The 19,036-nt window shown below is 47.9% G+C and overlaps 1 protein-coding gene across 1 annotated transcript in view; it reads right to left on the minus strand.

Moving 5' to 3' along the window:
- Nucleotides 1-19,036, minus strand: part of FGFRL1 (fibroblast growth factor receptor like 1) — a 254,669-nt gene that overhangs the window by 16,861 nt on the left and 218,772 nt on the right. Inside the window, exon 4 of the mRNA XM_073342841.2 lies at nt 6,215-6,295. Within this exon, the coding sequence (XP_073198942.1) occupies nt 6,215-6,295 (81 nt within the window). The remainder of the gene's footprint in view (nt 1-6,214; nt 6,296-19,036) is intronic.

Here is a 19,036-nt window from a genome sequence, read left to right on the forward strand (position 1 = left end):
AACCCTCCAGTCTATCCAAAACACTCCAGCCAAACTCACCTTCCTCTCTCACTACTTTGACCATGCCAGTCCCATCTCAAGATTCCAGTCAGTGGCTCCCTGTCAGACTCAAACTCCTTTCCCTCACTATTCCTCTACACAGCTCTGCCCTGGTTACATCTTGTGTCTTGCTTCCCCTAAATCTCTCACTCAGGCCTAGAGCAAAGCCCCACTTGCACTTTCTCGCTTTCTGTCTCCTGTGCCAGATGTATCCTCTGTGATCCTTTCCTCCTTCAAACACCCTCCTCCAAGCCCCCTTCCTTCCTCCATGTCTCCAGTGACCCACCCTCCCACACCAGCCTAATGAAATCTAAATTAATAGCTCTTCCTCCCAGCCCCAAAGGGAGCTGACAAGCTGCGTGCCTTGCCTTGAGCACAACCTTATATCCTTCCTTCATGTAACGCCCCTTCCCTTCCTTCCTGTGACTTGCTCGGCCGCTGCCATCTCTCCTGGCACCCTGTCATGATGTGTCTCACCTAGCGTGTAAGGGCCTTGAGGCAGGAGCCGCATCTTTAATTCTATCTGGAAAGAACCATGCAAATATTGAATAGATGGATGTGACTGGCCTTCTCTATGACACACTGGGGCAGGGTACACCGATTAGCCACCGGAGTGTGTCACTGCAGCAGAACAGCCGTGGGAATGCCAGGAAAGCTGTGCTTGAGGTGCTCTCCGAGCTCCCCAGTGCACAGGGAGAGTCTCACAACACCTCCTCAGGGGGTGCAGCAGGCTCCCCGACCGTGCATCCAGCCAGCTCTGTTCTCCAGTGCACAGGGAGAGCCTCACGACACCTCCTAAGGGGGCTCAGCAGGCTCTCCTGTTAGGATATAGATAATCAGGCCTGTCTGTAAAGGCCTATACTCTAAGAATTTAGTTGTATTCTTATCACTTAGCTAGTTATAGAGGTATAAAAGAAAGAATCAAAATCACTGTCTGCCAGTGTAAGGGCCTTCTCTTACTGTGACAGTCTGAGGCCTTGTTCTTAGGCTCAGGCCTTTGGCTAAGCAGCAGAGGCAGCCATAAGCTGGGAAGCGACCGGTCACCTCCTCACATTCCAACCTAGTCACATTGAAATAAGGTGCTATTGGGCTGTTAGGAATACAATCCTGTCCTGATAATGCCTGTCACCTCCAGAGAAAGGGAAGTGTCTAGAAGATGTAAAAGGAAACTTAGTTTGATAGCATCCTGTCTGGCAAGAAGTCACTTATCACTAGCTGGGATGTGAAATCCTCACTTCTGTATTGTTTTGTCATTATAGTTCCCACTTTGCTATTGTTTATTTACATGGTCTCTGTCTGGTTCTGTGAGTGTATCTGTCTGCTGTATAATTAATTTTGCTGGGTGTAAACTAATTAAGGTGGTGGGATATAATTGGTTACATAATCATGTTACAATATGTTAGGATTGGTTAGTTAAATTTCAGGAAAATGATTGGTTAAGGTATAGCTAAGCAGAACTCAAGTTTTATTATATAGTCTGCAGTCAATCAGGAAGTGGGTGCATGGGTGGGGGAAATGGGAACAGGGAATGGGGGTGGGGAATTGGAATCATGTTTTGCTAAGGGAGGGAATGGGAACAGAATGGGGGTGGGGAAATTGGAATCATGTTTTGCAAAGGGGGGGAAATGGGAACAGGGACACAGGTATGGCTCTGTGGTATCAGAGCTGGGAAGGGGGACACTAAGGAAGGAAACTGGAATCATGCTTGCTGGAAGTTCACCCCAATAAACATCGAATTGTTTGCACTTTTGGACTTTGGGTATTGTTGCTCTCTGTTCATGCGAGAAGGACCAGGGAAGTAAGTGGGTGAAGGAATAAGCCCCCTAACATCCCTGACCGTGCATCCAGCCAGCTCTGTTCTCCAGTGCACAGGTGTGGTGGGGCCCTGGTCCATGAGGTGTCCGTAGGGGCACAGGCCGGGAGCAGTCCCTGTGCTCAGCAGAGCACAAGCACTGCAATTGTTCTCGGTATATGAAGGGAGAAACTCCCCACCTCCACGTACAACCTGGCTCATTATGGATGAGCTGCTCACTCTAGTGCTTTTTGTGGCTTCACAACGGTGGCAAAAATTACAGCCCGAGCTCTGTTGGAGGCTGGTTTATGGCTGCTGTGCCACTCCTGCTCCGTCCCCTCACTACTCAGGAGTGGGAGAGGCTGGCGGGCAGCTCCCTGGGCGTGAGGATGTTGGCGCGCAGGCCTCACACACTTGAGGAAAAGAAGCCGGGTCCCTCACAGATCTGAGTGTGTGTCACACGCACTGGCCTCAGGCCCAGCCACTCTGTCTGGGAAGGAGGCTGCCCATGGCGCTTCTTCTCTTCAAGGCCCTTTCTTGTATGAGCAGCCAGCCCCCGCCTTACCCCCCACCCTCACCCACGGCTGTCCTTCTGGATCTTCGCCATGTCATGTTATTTCAAACCCTGGTGCAGAAATGCTTCACTCTCCACGCAGGGGCTTTCATGTGTAACCTAATGAACCGGAGCAACTCCTGCACTGAATGTACTACCAGCGACAGCTGGGGCAGCTAGTGTCACGTGCTAGCCCATCCCATCGGTTTCTGTGTAAATTGCTGGGTATTCCCTCGAGCATCTCCTGAAACCAGAGGCCTCCTATCCAGTAAAAACAGTCATGCTCCCAGAGAGATAATTAACCTGTTCAGCACCACGCTCTGGGAGCGCTCGAAACCATGGGGTTTAGCTGCCGTCCTGGAGACAAATGCCAATAGGGCCACAGGGTGCTTTCATTATGGGTGTGGAGAGTCAGGCTATGAGACACAGAAGTGGTCATCATCCAGCAGTGAAATGGGTCTAACTGGTTATCTTTTAACAAGGCAATAATTTACTCCATGCACATGAACTGAAGCCCATGTAAGGGTAGATTTTCACTCGATGGGATTTCTACACTAGCATTAGCATTTCACAGTGCAGCTCCAGAATAGGCACATTCACTAATATCTTTTGTACTGACCGATGAGTCACATCACTGACTTTAATCTTGGAACTTCATGTGTAACTGCCCATATCTTCCCTCTGCTTGCATAAAAATATTTCAATAGGGTTTGTTTTCCCACCTAGTTCCTGCACAGGGACAATATTGTAAAACAGGGTCGGCATTTTCCTCACTACAGTCAGGTCAACAACAGCTCAGTTTGCTTTCACTCCTATCTCATCCCTCGAGAACTTTTGTTTGGAGTCCTGTGTTCACCCCTCTGACAATCCCTCTCTTAGACATGGCAATCTACAGGTAAAATAATACTTTTTCAGGCTTTTTTCCCCTTTTTCTTTTAGAAGGTTAAGTGATTACTGTGGCCTCAAAAGCTGCTTCATCCTGTGTGTGATACAGTGAAACCAGATCCCATTTACACAGTCCTGAAAGGTTTCCTTGACAAAAGCTTGAATTGGGCAAGTTCAGAGAGGCCAGTTGACAAAAGGAAAGAGAGAGACGCACACACAGAGAAGAAAGAGTGAGCTTGAGGGAGTGAGAGGCCGAGAGAGCTGTGAGTTTGCATTTACTAAATGGCCGTTCCAAAATCTGTATCATCTACTGAAGGTTTGCTTGCTGAACTGCGAGAGGACCCTTTTGCAATGTGAGGGAGACCCTGGCGCACACCTATCTGGAATGCACCAGGTTGCAGCCCCTTTTCCGGCTCCTCCAGAACCTCTTGTTGAGGTCTGGCTGCACTTTTCCCCACACCTCTTCATATAGGCACACACTGTTTGTGGCCCCACAAAGACGCGAGACCTCCTCATCAACCGCCTCCTGGCACTGGCCAAAGTGGCCATCTACAACACTGGCCAAAGTGGCCATCTACAACACCAGAAGGAGGATGCTGGACAGGGAGGTGCTCTGCGACTGTGAGGCCTATTTCCATTCCTCCCTTGTCTCACGTATCCGGGCAGAGTTCCTCTGGGCGGCGTCCACTGGCTCCCTAGACAGCTCTGAGGAGTAGTGGGTGCTATGCGGGGTTCTCTGCTTGGTGTCCACCTCTGAATCCCTAGTTTTGAACCTATGATCCCCACTCCCAACCCTGTTATTCCTTAGTTGTTCCTCGTCAATCGTTGAGTCCCGGGTCCAGTAGCTCCTCTCCAAGGGTTGGGGGCAGGGCCTTTAGAGCCAGAGGACCCCATTACAGAGTGCCTCTATGTTATTCAGACTTTGCATGACTGTTCTCCCACACACCTTTAGGAGTTTGCTTTGTAAACTCCAAGAGCTGCACTTTGCTACAGTATAAATTATGCCATATGCAAGCGTGAGGGAAACACAAGTTGACTGAGTCAAAGGGACAGTGTGTGCAGGTCTCCTGCTCTAACACTGTTTATTATGAAGATTTATTCGGTGTAATTAAAATTAAATAATTAATGGCAAAACATCAAGCAAGAACTTGGTAGGAAGCAATTTAACAGATTCCTTTCCTTGAGGAATATGTCACAGATGGATGGATAAGTCTCAGAGGTGCCTGCTGCATCCCCTTAACAGATAGAGTTAATGCAGTGGTTGCAGAAATGTCCAATTTATCATGATTGTCCACAATTACCTTTAGAGGGCACTTCTGCCACAAAGCTCAACTTCTGGCTCATGCCCCTTATGGGAATGAGGTCTAAAGACAGGTCTGTGTTTGCCTTTTTTCATGTGATATGTGCAGAATCTGTCCTGTGAGATTTCTAGAAGTGTGGAATAGCTGAATCTTCCATCCTTTCTCTATAAAAATCTGCCATCTTCTCTCAGAATTACATCCCTCTTCACCAGCTTCCCAGGACAGAACAAGCACTGGGTCCTGGACCCTGTCTGCAGTCCTGTGCAAAAGATGCTAGCATGGTCCACATAATAATGTAATTAACTTTATGTGCATTATGTTTATGTGCGTCACTGCCCTCTGGTAAGAACTGGAACTACAACACGATGGTATCATATACCCTCTACTGCCAACAGCTGGAGGGGATTATCCTTAGCTCGGCGGTAGGAGCTTTGAAACAGAATGAGTTCCAGCCTCACTGTTGCCATGAGGTTACCTGCTGGCCATATTTCACAACATGGTGGCTTTCCTGAAGTTGCTAGTCATGCATTTGTTACATTATTATATTTGGAATTTCCTATTTTGATGACAGCTTAGATCTGCCCTGTTTGGGCAAGGGTAAATTCTTGAATAAGGCTCTTTAGACTGGATGAAATCTCTCAGAAATAGGTTTAGGAACATGGTGACAAATCATCAATCAAACTAAAAAAATTTAAAAAAGGGATGAGCTGTAGCTGGGTCATAAAAGCAAAAATGAGATCTGGCCCTGACACATCTGGGTCATCAGTTCAAATTCCTGCCCATGCCAGTAGTGCCCAAAAGTTGTTCTGTTTCTCCACAAAGAGCGTGTGGAGAATGGCTTGAACCAAACCCTGGGTCAGGACACTCTCAAACCTTGGAGCAGTTCAGAGCCTTGTTTCGGAGCTGGTTTTAGCTTATGACAAGATGAACAAAACACCTAAATGAACCTCCCCCTCGCCCAACCAACATAGCTATGCTGGCAAAAATCACTGCGTAGACACAGCTTATACAGGCAAAAAAAAGTCCTCTTGCCAGTACACCTTCCATCAATCAGGGAGATGGTTTAACTGTATACTGGCTGAAGGAGTTCTTTTGCCAATAAACTGCATCTTCACTTGAGGGCTTTGTACTCTAGCCCGACTTGGTGATTTTCAGAAGTGCTCAGATTTGCCCTAACTTTGCTCCCGTTGAAGCCAGATCTCCCATTTGACTTCCATGGGAGCAGAGGTAGGCCGGCACTCAATGCTTTTGTAAATCCCACTATAAATTTCAATATGTTTTTTATGAAGAATTTATGCCCAGCCGTACTAGGCCTACCCATGCAAAGGAAAGCCACTGCTCCTGGAAACAAGTACAAGAGAGCACAATGCTAGGATATAGCAGATGCTCAAGTGTGGATCACCAGCTACATTTCCTGGGGCAGGTGGACACTTAATAAAGGAAGGGATCAGTTCAGACTGATGCATTCAGACGAGATTCAATTTGACATTTGACCATCCACAGATACAAATCGATCTGATCACTGAATTCCTTTCACACTGCCTTTTCCATTCCTTCAGTGCAATGTGACATCAAGGTGGACTTCGATGAATAGTACAGAACAGGGATGTGTGGGAAGCCAAAAAAAAAAAATCTGTCCCTTACCCCACTGCTTCCCAGAATGATCTTCGTATTCACCATTGGAGCCTTCAGACGCTGGGCTGTCCTTTCCTGAGCTGGCATCATCTGCAAAGAAAGGGAGAGAGAAGCTCTTAGAAACGTCTCCTCCTACATGGCTGCCTTTGATAGGAGGTTGCATTGCCTTTGGGAGGCACTGTGCTGCCACAAGGCACTTAAAGTGCATTTTGCACTCACTTCCTGGTGCTAGCAGCCTGGCCAGTTTAATGAACAATTTTGCTTGCTGCTTTATGAGCTTTTCAGTAGGCTACTAACATGATAGGAGATTAATCAATGTTTCCATTAATAGCCGACAAAAGCCCTTTTGTTTATATTTACTGGTCACCGTTCCCTAGGAGGAGCTGATCCATTCTACCCTCCATGCAAATAATTATATACATCAAAATTACAGCTAATTAAACCCAGGAGGAGGGAGAGACTTATGTGATCAGTCGTGTGGAGCGCAAGGAGTGGAATTCTGGCAAGAGTTTTACTTTGCAGTTTCCATAAACGATCAGGAGAGCAAGCTCACTTATTGGGATCAAATGAACCTGGGAGAGCGCTGAATGGAAAGCTTTGGTCAGGAAGGCAACAATGTTGAGTAGACATGCTATTTTTTTTTTAAAAAAAAAACAAACTAAGAGCACTGGAATGAATTGGACTAAATTTATGGTCCATCTAGTCCTGTCCCCCATCATCATTTCTATTACAATAGCACCTCGAGTCCCCAACTGAGATCTGTGTCCTATTGTGCTAGGTGCCGCACAGATAAACAGTAGGAGAGCCCCTTCCCAGTCCAAATGGACAAGACAAAGGGTAGGAGGAAGTAAATATTCTTGTCCCCATTTTACAAATGGGGAAACAGAGGTTCAGAGAATTACCCAAGGTCAAATCACACGTCACTGTCAGAACCAGGATTAGAACCCTTTTTTCTGGGCAAAGTGATGACATCTCATTAACTATACCACAACTTATCCCAGACAAGTCACTCAGGCCAGAATTTTCAGACCTGGGATGGATGGAGATCCCAATTTTGGCACCTACTTAAGTGGCCTTATTTTCAGACGTGCTGGAAATTAAGTCAGTTGGGCTTCTAACAGGGAGCTTGGAGGGCTGGGTGGCCTACTGGTTGGAATGCTTGACTGCCGGCCCTTTGCTTCGCTGGTCAAGGTGCCTCAGTCTTTAAGGCAGTTGGGTAGAGGGACCCAGACCCGCCCTCTCCTCGGGTCCCAGCCCAGGGCCCTGTGTGAGTCAACCCCTGAATACACCTCCCACCCAGGAGTCTAAGGACCTGGCTACACTGGAAACTTCAAAGCGCTGTTGTGGGAGCACTCCCATGGCAGCGCTTTGAAGTGTGAGTGTGGTCGCACGCCTGGTAATCCGCCTCCACGAGAGGATTAGCTCCGAGTGCTGTCTACACTAGCGCTCTAAAGCACTCAGACTTGCTGCGCACACCCCGGAGCCAGCAAGTTAGAGCGCTATAAAATGTAAGTGTAGACAAGCCCTAAATTCACTCCTCTGGGTTACTTCTTACCGCTGTCCCTTCATTGTGGGGCATGGCCCCTACAGTCCAAGTCACGAGGGTGGCTTGTCTCTAGTAGCACTCCCTTGTGGACCTTGGGCAGATCCCTGCCACAGTCTCAGGCTCCTCTGGACAGGGCAGCCCTAAATTTTGCGGGGCCGGAATCACACAAGGTCTCCGTGCTTCAGTCACCCAGTTACTTCTTAGGGCTGCTGCTCCTAAGTCTCTTCCAGTCTCCTCAGCCAAGGAGATGGTATTATTTCCTGGTGGTTGCCTTGGCTGGCAGGCTAGTGACCCTTCCCCTCAGGTAGGTAGGCAGCGAGTTCCTGCCTCTTCGCCAGTTAGCCCCAAACTGAGTCAGGTTCTCTCCTTTACTTCCCCCTCCAGGCCTGGCACTGGCTGCAGGTATAATGGGGCAGGGCCAGCTGGGCACAAAGGCTCTCTTTAACCCCTTCCATGCTGGTGGGCGGTTTCTCCTCTTCATCTCAGGACTGTTCCCATAATTAAAGGCTACGCAATCAGAGAGTTGCCTCAGTCACTGTGCACCAACATCAGTGATATGAGTGTAAATTCCACATGCAGCCCAAGAGAAATATATGACCCTAAGGTAAGCGTATGGGAGAGACTAAGGGTTCAATTGTACAAATCCTGAAACCCAACTGAAAAGATCTGGAGGCTAGAAGTGAGGAAAGCCTTGTTCTAATCTCAACTGCAGAGTCCAGGGGAAATAACTCAGCACATACACAAGCATGTCCAGAAACTCTTAGAAATAATGGATCTAGTCTTTGCAGCTGTTTAGCAAGGTGGATAATGCTTAAACAGTACAGTGAGCTCTGGCAGAGATTTTAAAGAACAACAACATATATTTAACCCCCTTGGCACTCGCCCAATTACTGCCACGTTGGAAAACGGTGTGTCTTTTTAGCACCAGGAGTTTTATGCTTGCACGTGCATTGCTCTCATTTGCTGCTGCATCTTAAACAGCATCCAAGGAGAATGCCTGAGATGCCACGCAGCGCGTCCGTCCGTCCTCCACTCGCCCCAAACATATTTTTTTGTTCCGTCTCTGGTTCTCTCAGCAAAGTTTCCCCAGAAGTACGTGCAGCTGTCACTTAGGAGGGAAAAGAAAACTTACAACCCACTGCACTGCTGCCTTGGAACTCCAGCAGCTCACTGAAGCTACCCCCACTCCTGTCACTGAGAACACAGCAGGCTTTCACAAGGGCTGTGGCCAGCTCACACCCAACCCTTCTGGAAGCAGCGTGAAATGGAATTGCCTAAGGCCCTTAAAGGCAACGTTGACTAACCCCTCTGCCCCTCAGTGAAAACATACAACACAGAGTCCTCCTCAGCTTGAATGATCAGCAGCCCATTCTGCGCAGACTCCCACCGAATGAATGGTAGGAAACAACGAACGCACTGCATCGTGCAAATGTACCTTTGCGACCTTTGAAAATTGAATGCAGTGAGTGTAAAAGAAAAGAAGAAGAAGACAGGGGGAGGGATAGCTCAGTGGTTTGAGCATTGGCTTGCTAAGCCCAGGGTTGTGAGCTTGAGGGGGCCATTTAGGGATCTGGGGCAAAAATTGGGGATTGGTCCTGCTTTGAACAGGGGGTTGGACGAGATGACCTCCTGAGATCCCTTCCAACCCTGATATTCTAAGAAGACAAACTGGCTCCTTTCTGAATAATAATCAAATAAATTAAGCAGCAGCATTGATTTTCTTCTGTAAATATCAATATACTTGGAAATGGAATCTTGCAACTTTTTTTTACCAAATAACCAGAAAATCCCTTTGCACAATCAAAAACCATTTAGAGAGTAAGGAAGGGCGGGTGGGCGGGGGGGGAAAGCCATGGTCAAATATGAAAGAATTGCTGCCCCATTGTTCATCTGCTGAACATCTTAAAAGTGGATAAAACGTTTAAGTGGCAATGTTCTGTCAATTATATCTTAATCCTACTCAGCTTGATGTACAAAGAGCGGCATACCCACCCTTGCCTCCTGCCTCATGTTACAGTATGTCAGCTCATGTGCAACCCCTGCTCTGCTTACACACACTGACTGGCATTCTCAACACCACTTGACATGCTGCCAAGCCTTTGAAGTCAGCCAAATTGCTCCGAATCCGTTTGATCCTTTGAAGAAGACTCTTTGCTTGTTATCCAGCCAAATCCCAAACCTGTGGAGTTACCTACAAGACCCAGAAGAAGAAGGGGAAAAAAGTGGTGGGGGAGTGGAGGGAACAGAATAAAAATGAGTTACGGGAAAGATACTCAGCCCATAGTATAAATATCTCTTTGGGTGGAAAAGAAAAAAAAACCTGTGGTAAATAATTACTGTATTTCACCAGGGTTTTTCAGATCCATTAAGTCTCTCACTGTCTGTGTTCGTTGGGATCATTGCACGTCTAAAACCAAAACTCAGTAGCATATTCTAAAGAAAATAAATAAAACATTTTAGACTTGGAGCCTCAGATATAGTGAAGGGCTTTTTGGTGGGTTGGGTTTTTTTTTTTGACTCAGCGGCTTCACACTAACTGGAGGGTCATTACAACGGGATCTGCACTCTTCAGTGGAACAACCTGGGGCTCCTCCCCTGCCACTTCTCTATAAATTGAGCTAGATCTAAACTCACTATGAGTAGGTTCCTCTGTTTATGCACAGAGAACATTCTCCATAAAACAATCTCACTGTTCAGCCTGCTCAATTCTAGAGAGAGAGCCAAGCCATAAATCTGGATCCAGCTCTGAATTTCCTCAAAGCTCAGAGGTGTTTGCTTCAGCTCAAGCCTCAAGTTTGAATCTGGAGCTGAATGTTCCCAAAAGGCAGGCGTGGTCAGATTTGTGGGATTCATTTCCTCCTTGTCTCTGCCTGGTTCCTCTGGACCTGGGTATTTTAATGACATGGTTTGTGTTCTGCCATCACCTTTATGAATGGTGCTGGTTTGTATCCGTCATTGAGTTATTATCAAGGGGCATTATGTTCAATCCAACAATCATTTTCGCTATCCTGTAGCACCAATGCTTCTTGTGCAGCCAAGGAAATAAATCATTCAAGACATCTGATGAATGATGCTTATTGCACGGATAGTGGACCTGAAGGAGTTGCTCGTGTGAAACTATGACCTGAATACCAGCGATGAGCGAGGCAACAAAAGCAACCTAAAGAAGAGTTTTGGTTATATTCAAAGCTGTCAGAACGACCCAGTAAATCAGATCGTTACTACCAATGAGGTGGACTGCTTTGTTCACCTCCTCTTTAAAAAACACACATCATTACAGCTGGAGCAGATAGCCTAGCGGTCTATGTGCCTTATGTCTGTAACAGTAAAATTCAGTGTTGTCTTTCAGGCAGAGAAACTGCCTACCGTGCACTTTTCCTGTGTGCATGTTTTTGTGCAAGACCTTAAAAACTGAGATTTTGTCATTGTCCCCCTCCCTTCACCTCACCGCCTCCAGCAAGAGCATTAAAGATCCATGACATCTGTAAAAATAATGGCAGGACCTGCACATTCTGCGATTCTGTGGCTGTGGAATTTGCCAAGCAATTCACCCTTGGTGACAGAATTGTGCTTTAGAATCAAAGCTCTCAAATAAATAAATAAGAGAGAGCAGATCCTCGGCTGGTGTACGATTTAGGCCTTGTTTTTCTAACCCTCATAGTTGTGAAGATAACATTGAAAATGTGAGCTGAGTGTACAGCAATGCAGCACTGTCTTCACAAGCCTGCAGAGAGCCCGAAATAAGAGCTCTAAGAAGTGTAACTGCCCCTGTGACCTAGTCTGGAGCCTTGGATTTTGTAATTCTATGGCCAGAGAATCTGGCATTTTTACAAGGTGCAAGAAAATTCATCATTTTTGCCACGGAATTTGCCATTTTACTGCAGCTGGGCTCCTGACGTTTTTATTTTCTGCCTCTCTGCCCTGTTGGGTCCTGCCTTCTGCTGCCTCTTACTCTTCAGTTTTCCTACAGGGTGAGTTAATTGGATTGCCGTGTATGCTCCCTGCACTATTCCCGAAACCAGACAGCAGGGGGGTCAGGCAGCCAAAAATGGAGTCCAGCCTGCAGCCAGGGAGCACAAAGAACACTGTAGGAGGCAATGCCCAGCTGAAGTTGGCTACAAGTTTCTCCTTCCTTTGGCATATATTGGGGGAAGGAGGTTCTGAACTGCAGTGCCTGAACATCATCACAGTAGCTAAAGGCCTACGAGATGTGCCCGCTGGAGGGCACAGTGAAAATCCCATAATTAAAAACAATCAGTGACAAATTTTATGTATTTTCAACTATGAGTGACTGTTGCTTGGGTTTATATGGTGGAGAATGGGAATGAAGAGAATTCAGGGGGGACAAGAATGGATGAATGTTGCCACATCATTTAATAATCCTTGATGCAGAATTTGGCCCCTTGTGTTGTGGACTATACAGGGCCCTGATTGTGGGTTTGTCTTGATGCAGTGGCTGAAATTTCCCTACCACTTAGCATTATGCATCATGCTTTATGCACATTGTCAGCCTGGTTGAAGCTCTCCCCACTCCAGAGATGACTACATTTCTGTACAGTAGTTTACGTAGCACTTTGGGACCATATGGCACAAAGAGTGCCATATACAAGAAGGATATTTTATTATTATTAATATTATTACTGTTTATTATTATAGCAAAACTGTTCCAGATCTGCCTCCTTCTTAATGTTAAAACAAATCAAAAGTTTTAAATGACAGTTGGGCTCTGAGGGAAACTGATGGGAAATATTTACAGGCTGTCACCACACCAGGATCAGATTTTATTTACGCATGACTTTCTGAGAATGTGTCATATTAGCTAACAGGGAATGGCTTGTTTTCAGGCCAAATGCAGGTTCTGATCAGTCCTTCAAAGGGCAAAACAACGCCCCAATTTATGAAGCAAATATCTAACCGTGTTTGTCTATGATCCACAAAGTTGCTTTAATTTGTTATAATGCAAGACCAGTCCCTGCTTTGACTTGATGGGGCCAGCTTTGGAGCTTTTGATGTTAGAGGCCTTGAAAGCCCCATTTCACAGATGATCCAGCTTTGCATAAATAAACAAAGTGACCTTTGAACTCAGGCCTGAGACCTGAGCACACTTCAAAGCGATGGAAGGGGGTGATGGGGAATGAAGTGATCAGCATGCATCATTAAGGCAGCTCCCGCTCAACGCTACATCAGTACAAGGAGGTGTAAATAAAGGGAGAGAGGCAGGCGGGGAGGGAGTGAAATGAGGGGGAAACGGAAAGTGATGTAATCCAGTCAGGCTTGAACAATTATATTGAGGCCTTCCCTTGTGGAAGAATGAAAGAGATCTCTCTCCCAAGTCCAGTTTACAGATCCACTCCCTCATTTACCCAAATCCAAAGTGAACAGTAAACCACATCTGCACCCTGCTGTCCCCTGAAGCTGGAGACGTCCAGTGAGAGAGCTACACAAACAGAAATATATTTGCTTGTTTAGTGGGGGCGGTGTGGCCGTGCCAGACAGGACTGACCCCGCCTCCTGAATTTAGGCTTGTGAGTCACCTGGTTGGAATTGACATGAACATCACTCAAAGAAGAAAAAATGGTTACTCACCTTCCCATAACTCTTGTTCTTTGAGATGTGTTGTGCATGTCCATTCCAATACCCACCCTCCTACCCCTCTGTTGCAGTAGCCGGCAAGAAGGAACTGAGGGGGTGGCGGGTCGGTAGGGCCCTATTTTGAGTGTCATGATGGCGCCACTCCAGGGGAGACCTGGACTGACCAGACGGATTGCGGCGCTTGGGGATCCTGGGCTGGAGCCGATACAAACGGCGCCGTGACCCTCGGTGCTGAGGCTGCTGGTGCCAAAGCTGTCTAAACCGGAACCGATGGTGTTGGGGCTGTCGATGCCGAGGCTGTCGGTGCTGTGGACGTCAGCGCTGATACTGCTGCGGCTGGCGTAGTTGACGCTAGTGGTGTCAGGGAGCGATAGAGCTACCCCCAATCCTGCCAATGACGACGATGCCGGAGGTAATACGGAAGTGGCCAAGGCCACCGCTGCAGCCCTGGAATGCATCCCTTCGATCCACCTTTGGCCTTGGTGAAAGGCCCAGAGAGTCCAAAAGGGCTACTGTGCCAGAGGTTGCCACTGTGTGGGCCACGGTCCCAGGTAAGGATGCTGGTCTCATGATAACCTGGACCATCTACTTCTGCTCCTATGAAATGGACAGGTGTCTGACTCCGACGTCCCTGAAATGAGGACCATGGAGGAGCAGTACTGTGAGGTGCTGAGGGTCCGCGCCGAGGGCTCAGGGACCGACGAGGCTGCTGACCCTGTTCTGGCGCCGGGGAGCAGTGCACCGGGGATGGAAACCGCCAAGCCATCATTGTAGGCTTTCCCCTTGATAGTGCCGGGGGAGCGACCAGTGCCGGTGACCTCTCCTGTCTGGGCGGAGAGAATGAGCTGGAGGAGGTCCCGTGCTGCCTCAGATGCCTCTGGGGTTGGCGGGAGGTGAAGTTGTCAGCTCGGCCTCAGTGAGCGAGAAGGGTCCGGACTCAACCGCCCTTCCATGGGGGCAGGAGTCGACTCGACCCTCTCTGGCAGTGAGGCTGAAGTAGTGTGGCTCGGCTTGGGTCTCACAACGGCCAGCTCCTGGGGTCTAGCTGGGGCAGAGCGATCCCTCTCCAGCCTCCTCTTCTTCTGCGGCACCAGTGATTGAGACTGGGGCCTGCCTGCGGCATGTGAGCCGCAACTGGAGCCACGACGGTGCCGAGAGTCCTTGTCTTTACTCGGCACGGATCCCTGTGCCGACGGTGCTGGGGCACTGCGTACTGAGGAGGAGGTACTCGGCGCTGGGTCTGCTGACCCGGGGTCAGATGGGAGCTGGAGTGCTGCTTCCATTCGTAGGCTCTTCAGGTGCTGATCTCTGTCTTTCAGTGTCCTGGGGCAAAACCCCCTGCAGATCCTACAGCGACCCTTTTGATGGCTCTCCCACAAACATTTCAAATATGAAGTGTGAGGATCGCTTCTGGGCATACACTTGCAGCAGACCTCATAGGCTTTGAAGCCAGGAGACCGAGGCATTCCCTAACGCCGGGATAGCGCTGAGAGGAAACCCTTCCAAAGGAAACTTAAGAACTAAGTAAAGTACCTACTAACTACTTAACACTAACTACAGAATTAATGAGAACTATACATAGACTGCCAAATGCGCTTGTCACGACAAGAGCAAGGGGAAGTTCCAGCTAACCATCAATGGTGGTAAGAAGGAACTGAGGGGGTGGCGGGTTGGTAGGGCCCTATTTTGAGCACCAGGATGGCGCCAGTCAAGGAGGGGCCCAGACCGACCTGACGGATACTGCTAGGGGAAAAATCTTCCGGCTGCCATGCACACGCATGCACACCCCTGATTGGAATGGACATGAACAAGCACTCGAAGAAGAATATATTTGCTTGTTTAGGGGACCGGGGGCCTTAACATGAATTAGGGGAATTTTTGCTCACATCGGTGTCACCAGCCTCTTGAGGAAAGAGTGAGGGCTGAGAATGCAACATAAAATTGCATCTGATACTGTAGTTAGAAGAAGTGCTTAGATACAGTGTTCATGGGAATTTTATAGAGAAAATGTGGTTTTGCCTCATTCCAAGAAAATAAAATAAATAAATAAATAAATAAATATTAGGCCATATCTAGTCTATTCCAAACCAGTTCAGCCTTCTTTACATACCAAGCCAGAGATTAATAAAACAAGTTGTGAACAGAATGGAAACAGATTTCAGAGTAGCAGCCGTGTTAGTCTGTATTCGCAAAAAGAAAAGGAGTACTAGTGGCACCTTAGAGACTCACTTCATCGGCTGCATGTAGCTCACGAAAGCTTATGCTCAAATAATTGGTTAGTCTCTAAGGTGCCACTAGTCCTCCTTTTCTTAATGGAAACAGACTTTCTGAAAATCTTTTTTGTCAGTCTATTACCACCATGATGGTGGTGCCTAGTTAGCATGGTGATTGGCGCTTGGGGGACACACAGGCAGACAGTCGCAACTGTATAACACTTGGTAGTTTTTGGCTTACAGAGATTAAACTGATCCTTTCCCCCAGATCTCCTTAGTGTGGATTAACACTGGTTGAGTTTCGTTTGGAATTTCAGATTTCAATTAACCCCAAAGGCTCAGTGACATTCATGCAAATCCACTGACACGTGATTTCCATCTGAAAACCTACATCAGCTAGTAACCTTATTGCGAGTCTCATGATATCTGCTGTTTTTCTTAAAGCCTTAGCTCCTGGAGGCATGGGGTTACCTGAGAATCTCAGCTTTCATTTTCTTAAAAAAAAATTCTAGCCCTCATGACTGGGGAGAAGAGTCTGAAAACTTAACCTAAGTAAACTGTAAAGGCTCAGAGAAAGCAGAAGCCAGATTCATGACTCTTGAGCCTTGGGACTGACAATACTAATATCAGGCCAGTTCTGCTTGAAACCCGAGACAGGCTCAAGGTGCAAAGTTTGGATCTGGATCCAGTTCTGAATTTCTTTCACACCCAGGGATGCCTGGGTCTGAATTTGTGGTTGAGCTCACGGTAGAGATAGGGTCAGTAACAAAGTTTTATCTGAACTTCTCTGTGTAAGGGGTGCTCAGATAGTTGGGGTCTGTCTCTGATTGGAACTCAGCCCGGTATTAAGAAACTGGTTCAAGTTTTCCATGTCAGGAAAGTTTTCCATAGCTCTTCCAACAACCCTTCAGCTTGCTCTTGCCGTCCCCTAACCTATCTATCAACAGGGGCAACGTGAAGGGAAAGCACGAAATGACTTTAGTATGGCCTTTCTGTGTTGGGAAAGGTGCAGTGTAGCAAAAGGATTAGGAATAGTTAAAGAGAAAAATAAGGAAAAAACCCTTTTTCTGCCCCAGCCAAACAAAACCCCTTAACATGAAACAGACCAAACCAGGCAGCACATAGCCAAGGAACACTACAATGTTTTTAAAGAAATAACTGAAAGGTTACTGGCAGAAAGTTTGGCAATATAATGGGCACTGAAGATATTTCTGCTTTTGGCTCTGACTGTGCCAAAAATAAGCAGGGTTATTGATACTCAAGCCCAGAATTTGCTAAAAATAAAACAACAGTTTGTGTTAATGGTTTGATTGAATTTTAAGTGTTATCCATTTCTGTGATAATTTCCATTCAAAAAACTGATTTTTCCTCTGCCACAGGCCTGGCAGGCTCCCTCAAGTCAAAATCTATTACAAAGGAAATGATTTCAACAAATCTGTCCTGTCATATTGAGAGGAAGCAGTGTGATCTAGTGATTAGAGCCCTGGACAGGGAGTAGGGTGACCAGATCGCAAGAGTGAAATATCAGGACACATTGGGCGAGCGGGGGGCGAGAGGGAAAAGAGACAAACACAGGTGCACAGCGCAGCCCCGACCGGAGCCAGAGGCACACTGGTTCACCTGGTCATGTGCTACCAGCGTGCCCCTTCCTGTTGGGGGTTGGCCCATGCTGCACCACACAGCTCCCTTCCCCAGCACTCCCTGGATCCACTATGCCCAGAGCCCCCCCTACAACCCTTCCACCACAAGTGCACACACATCCCCGCCCAGCGCCCCCCTGCCCACAGCCCCACCACAGCTGCCCAGCACCCCACATAGAACCCCCCACTTGCTAGTTTCCCAACACACACAGATTTTCCCTCCTTCCCAGTGCCCTTCCCCACAGTCCCACCACCACAACTGCACAATGCCCCACACAGACCCCCACTGCCCAGTGCCCCGACACACACAGATCTCCCCCATTGCCCAGCACCCCCCCCAAAAGGCCCCCACTGCCTAGCACTCCAAAACACACAAACCTCCCCCACTGCCCAGTGCCCTCCACACACCTCCCAGACACTCACCATCACACCCTGCCCCCTTCTCTGGCCGCACTCACCAGCCCTGCTGGGAGGTCTCTGGCTCCTAGGGTGACAGCGGCTAGGGGAGTCTCCAGACTCTCCACATGCTGTGCCCGCCACAAGCGCAAGCTCCGTGGCTCCCATTGGCTGGGAAAAGCGCCAATGGGAGGTGCCGGAGCCGCGGAGCGGGGCTTGCAGGCACCGGCAGCACGCAGAGCCCCCCCACCCTAAGAGCCAGAGGGACCTGCCAGGGGGTGAGGTGGGGAGTCCCGGCGGTGCTCACCTAAGGCGGCTCCCATCCCAGGAAGCATCTGGCAGGCTGGTCCCTCTGGCTCCTAGGGTCACAGGTCAGGTCGGGTGGGGGGGATGGAGGGATCTCTGCCTGCTCCCGGCACCTGCAAGCCCCGCCCCTGCAGCACCCGGCACTCCTGCTGGCGGGCGAGCACCGGGAGCTGCCCCAGGAAGTGGTGAGTGGCGGCACTGCGGCTGTGGTCCGGATGGTCCCGATACCGGGACAAAGGGCGTCCCGACTGATGTAAGGTCGGGATGCGGGACAAGTCCCCTAAAATTGGGATTCTGGTCACCCTAATAGGGAGTCAGAAACCTGGGTTCTATTCCTGGCTAAACCAATGACCCTCTACAGGACCTTAAGCAAGTCACTTAAACTCTGTGGCTCCTGTAAAATGGAGATAATGATGCATAGATCCATTTTGTTATCTATGGATGTAAAGCTCTATATTAGTGCTGACTGTTATTACTCCACATCTCAGTATGTAGGTGAATGCAGATGCTGCTGCAGGTCCAAATACAAATGCTTCCCAGTGAAGACTCCAATTTGCTTCCAAGTTTCCATACCAGGAGGGGGGCAGTTTTCTCTAGTTCTGATCTATTCGCTCCAGCAATCACTAAGGAATGCTGTGGTGTATTGTTTTGGGCCTGGTTAAAAAGCTTTGGTTTGGACAAGAATTATCTGTTTCCTTCAAAAAAATTAAATGCATAAGGTGGGGAGATGAAACACCAAGAAGGCAGAGGAAAATTTTAGGGACATCAGTAGAACAACTACATGAATAATAGGATGCAATTAGTAATATTTAGGTTGAATATATGAAAACTTCCCAACGGCGACGTCTATTAGTCTGTGGAAGTTTTCCAAGAGAAGTAAGAGAAGCCCCACCCCTTCGCCCCTGGAAACATTTAAAACAGATAATGGTAAAACTATAACAGTAATACAGACCCAGAAGAATTTACAAATCCAAATGCTAACAGCTGGTTCATCCAGTTATCAGAATCTGTACTCAGAACCCTTAGCTATGCTTGGAAATAGAGCATTAATTGTACCATCAGCAAGAATTATCAATCAGACAGAAAAAGCATATACATGGAATACGAAATGGACTGATAAGTAGATCTTTTAGGGTCA

This window comes from Lepidochelys kempii, chromosome 4 (genome assembly GCF_965140285.1).
Source record: "Lepidochelys kempii isolate rLepKem1 chromosome 4, rLepKem1.hap1, whole genome shotgun sequence".
Classification (NCBI taxonomy): domain Eukaryota; kingdom Metazoa; phylum Chordata; order Testudines; family Cheloniidae; genus Lepidochelys; species Lepidochelys kempii.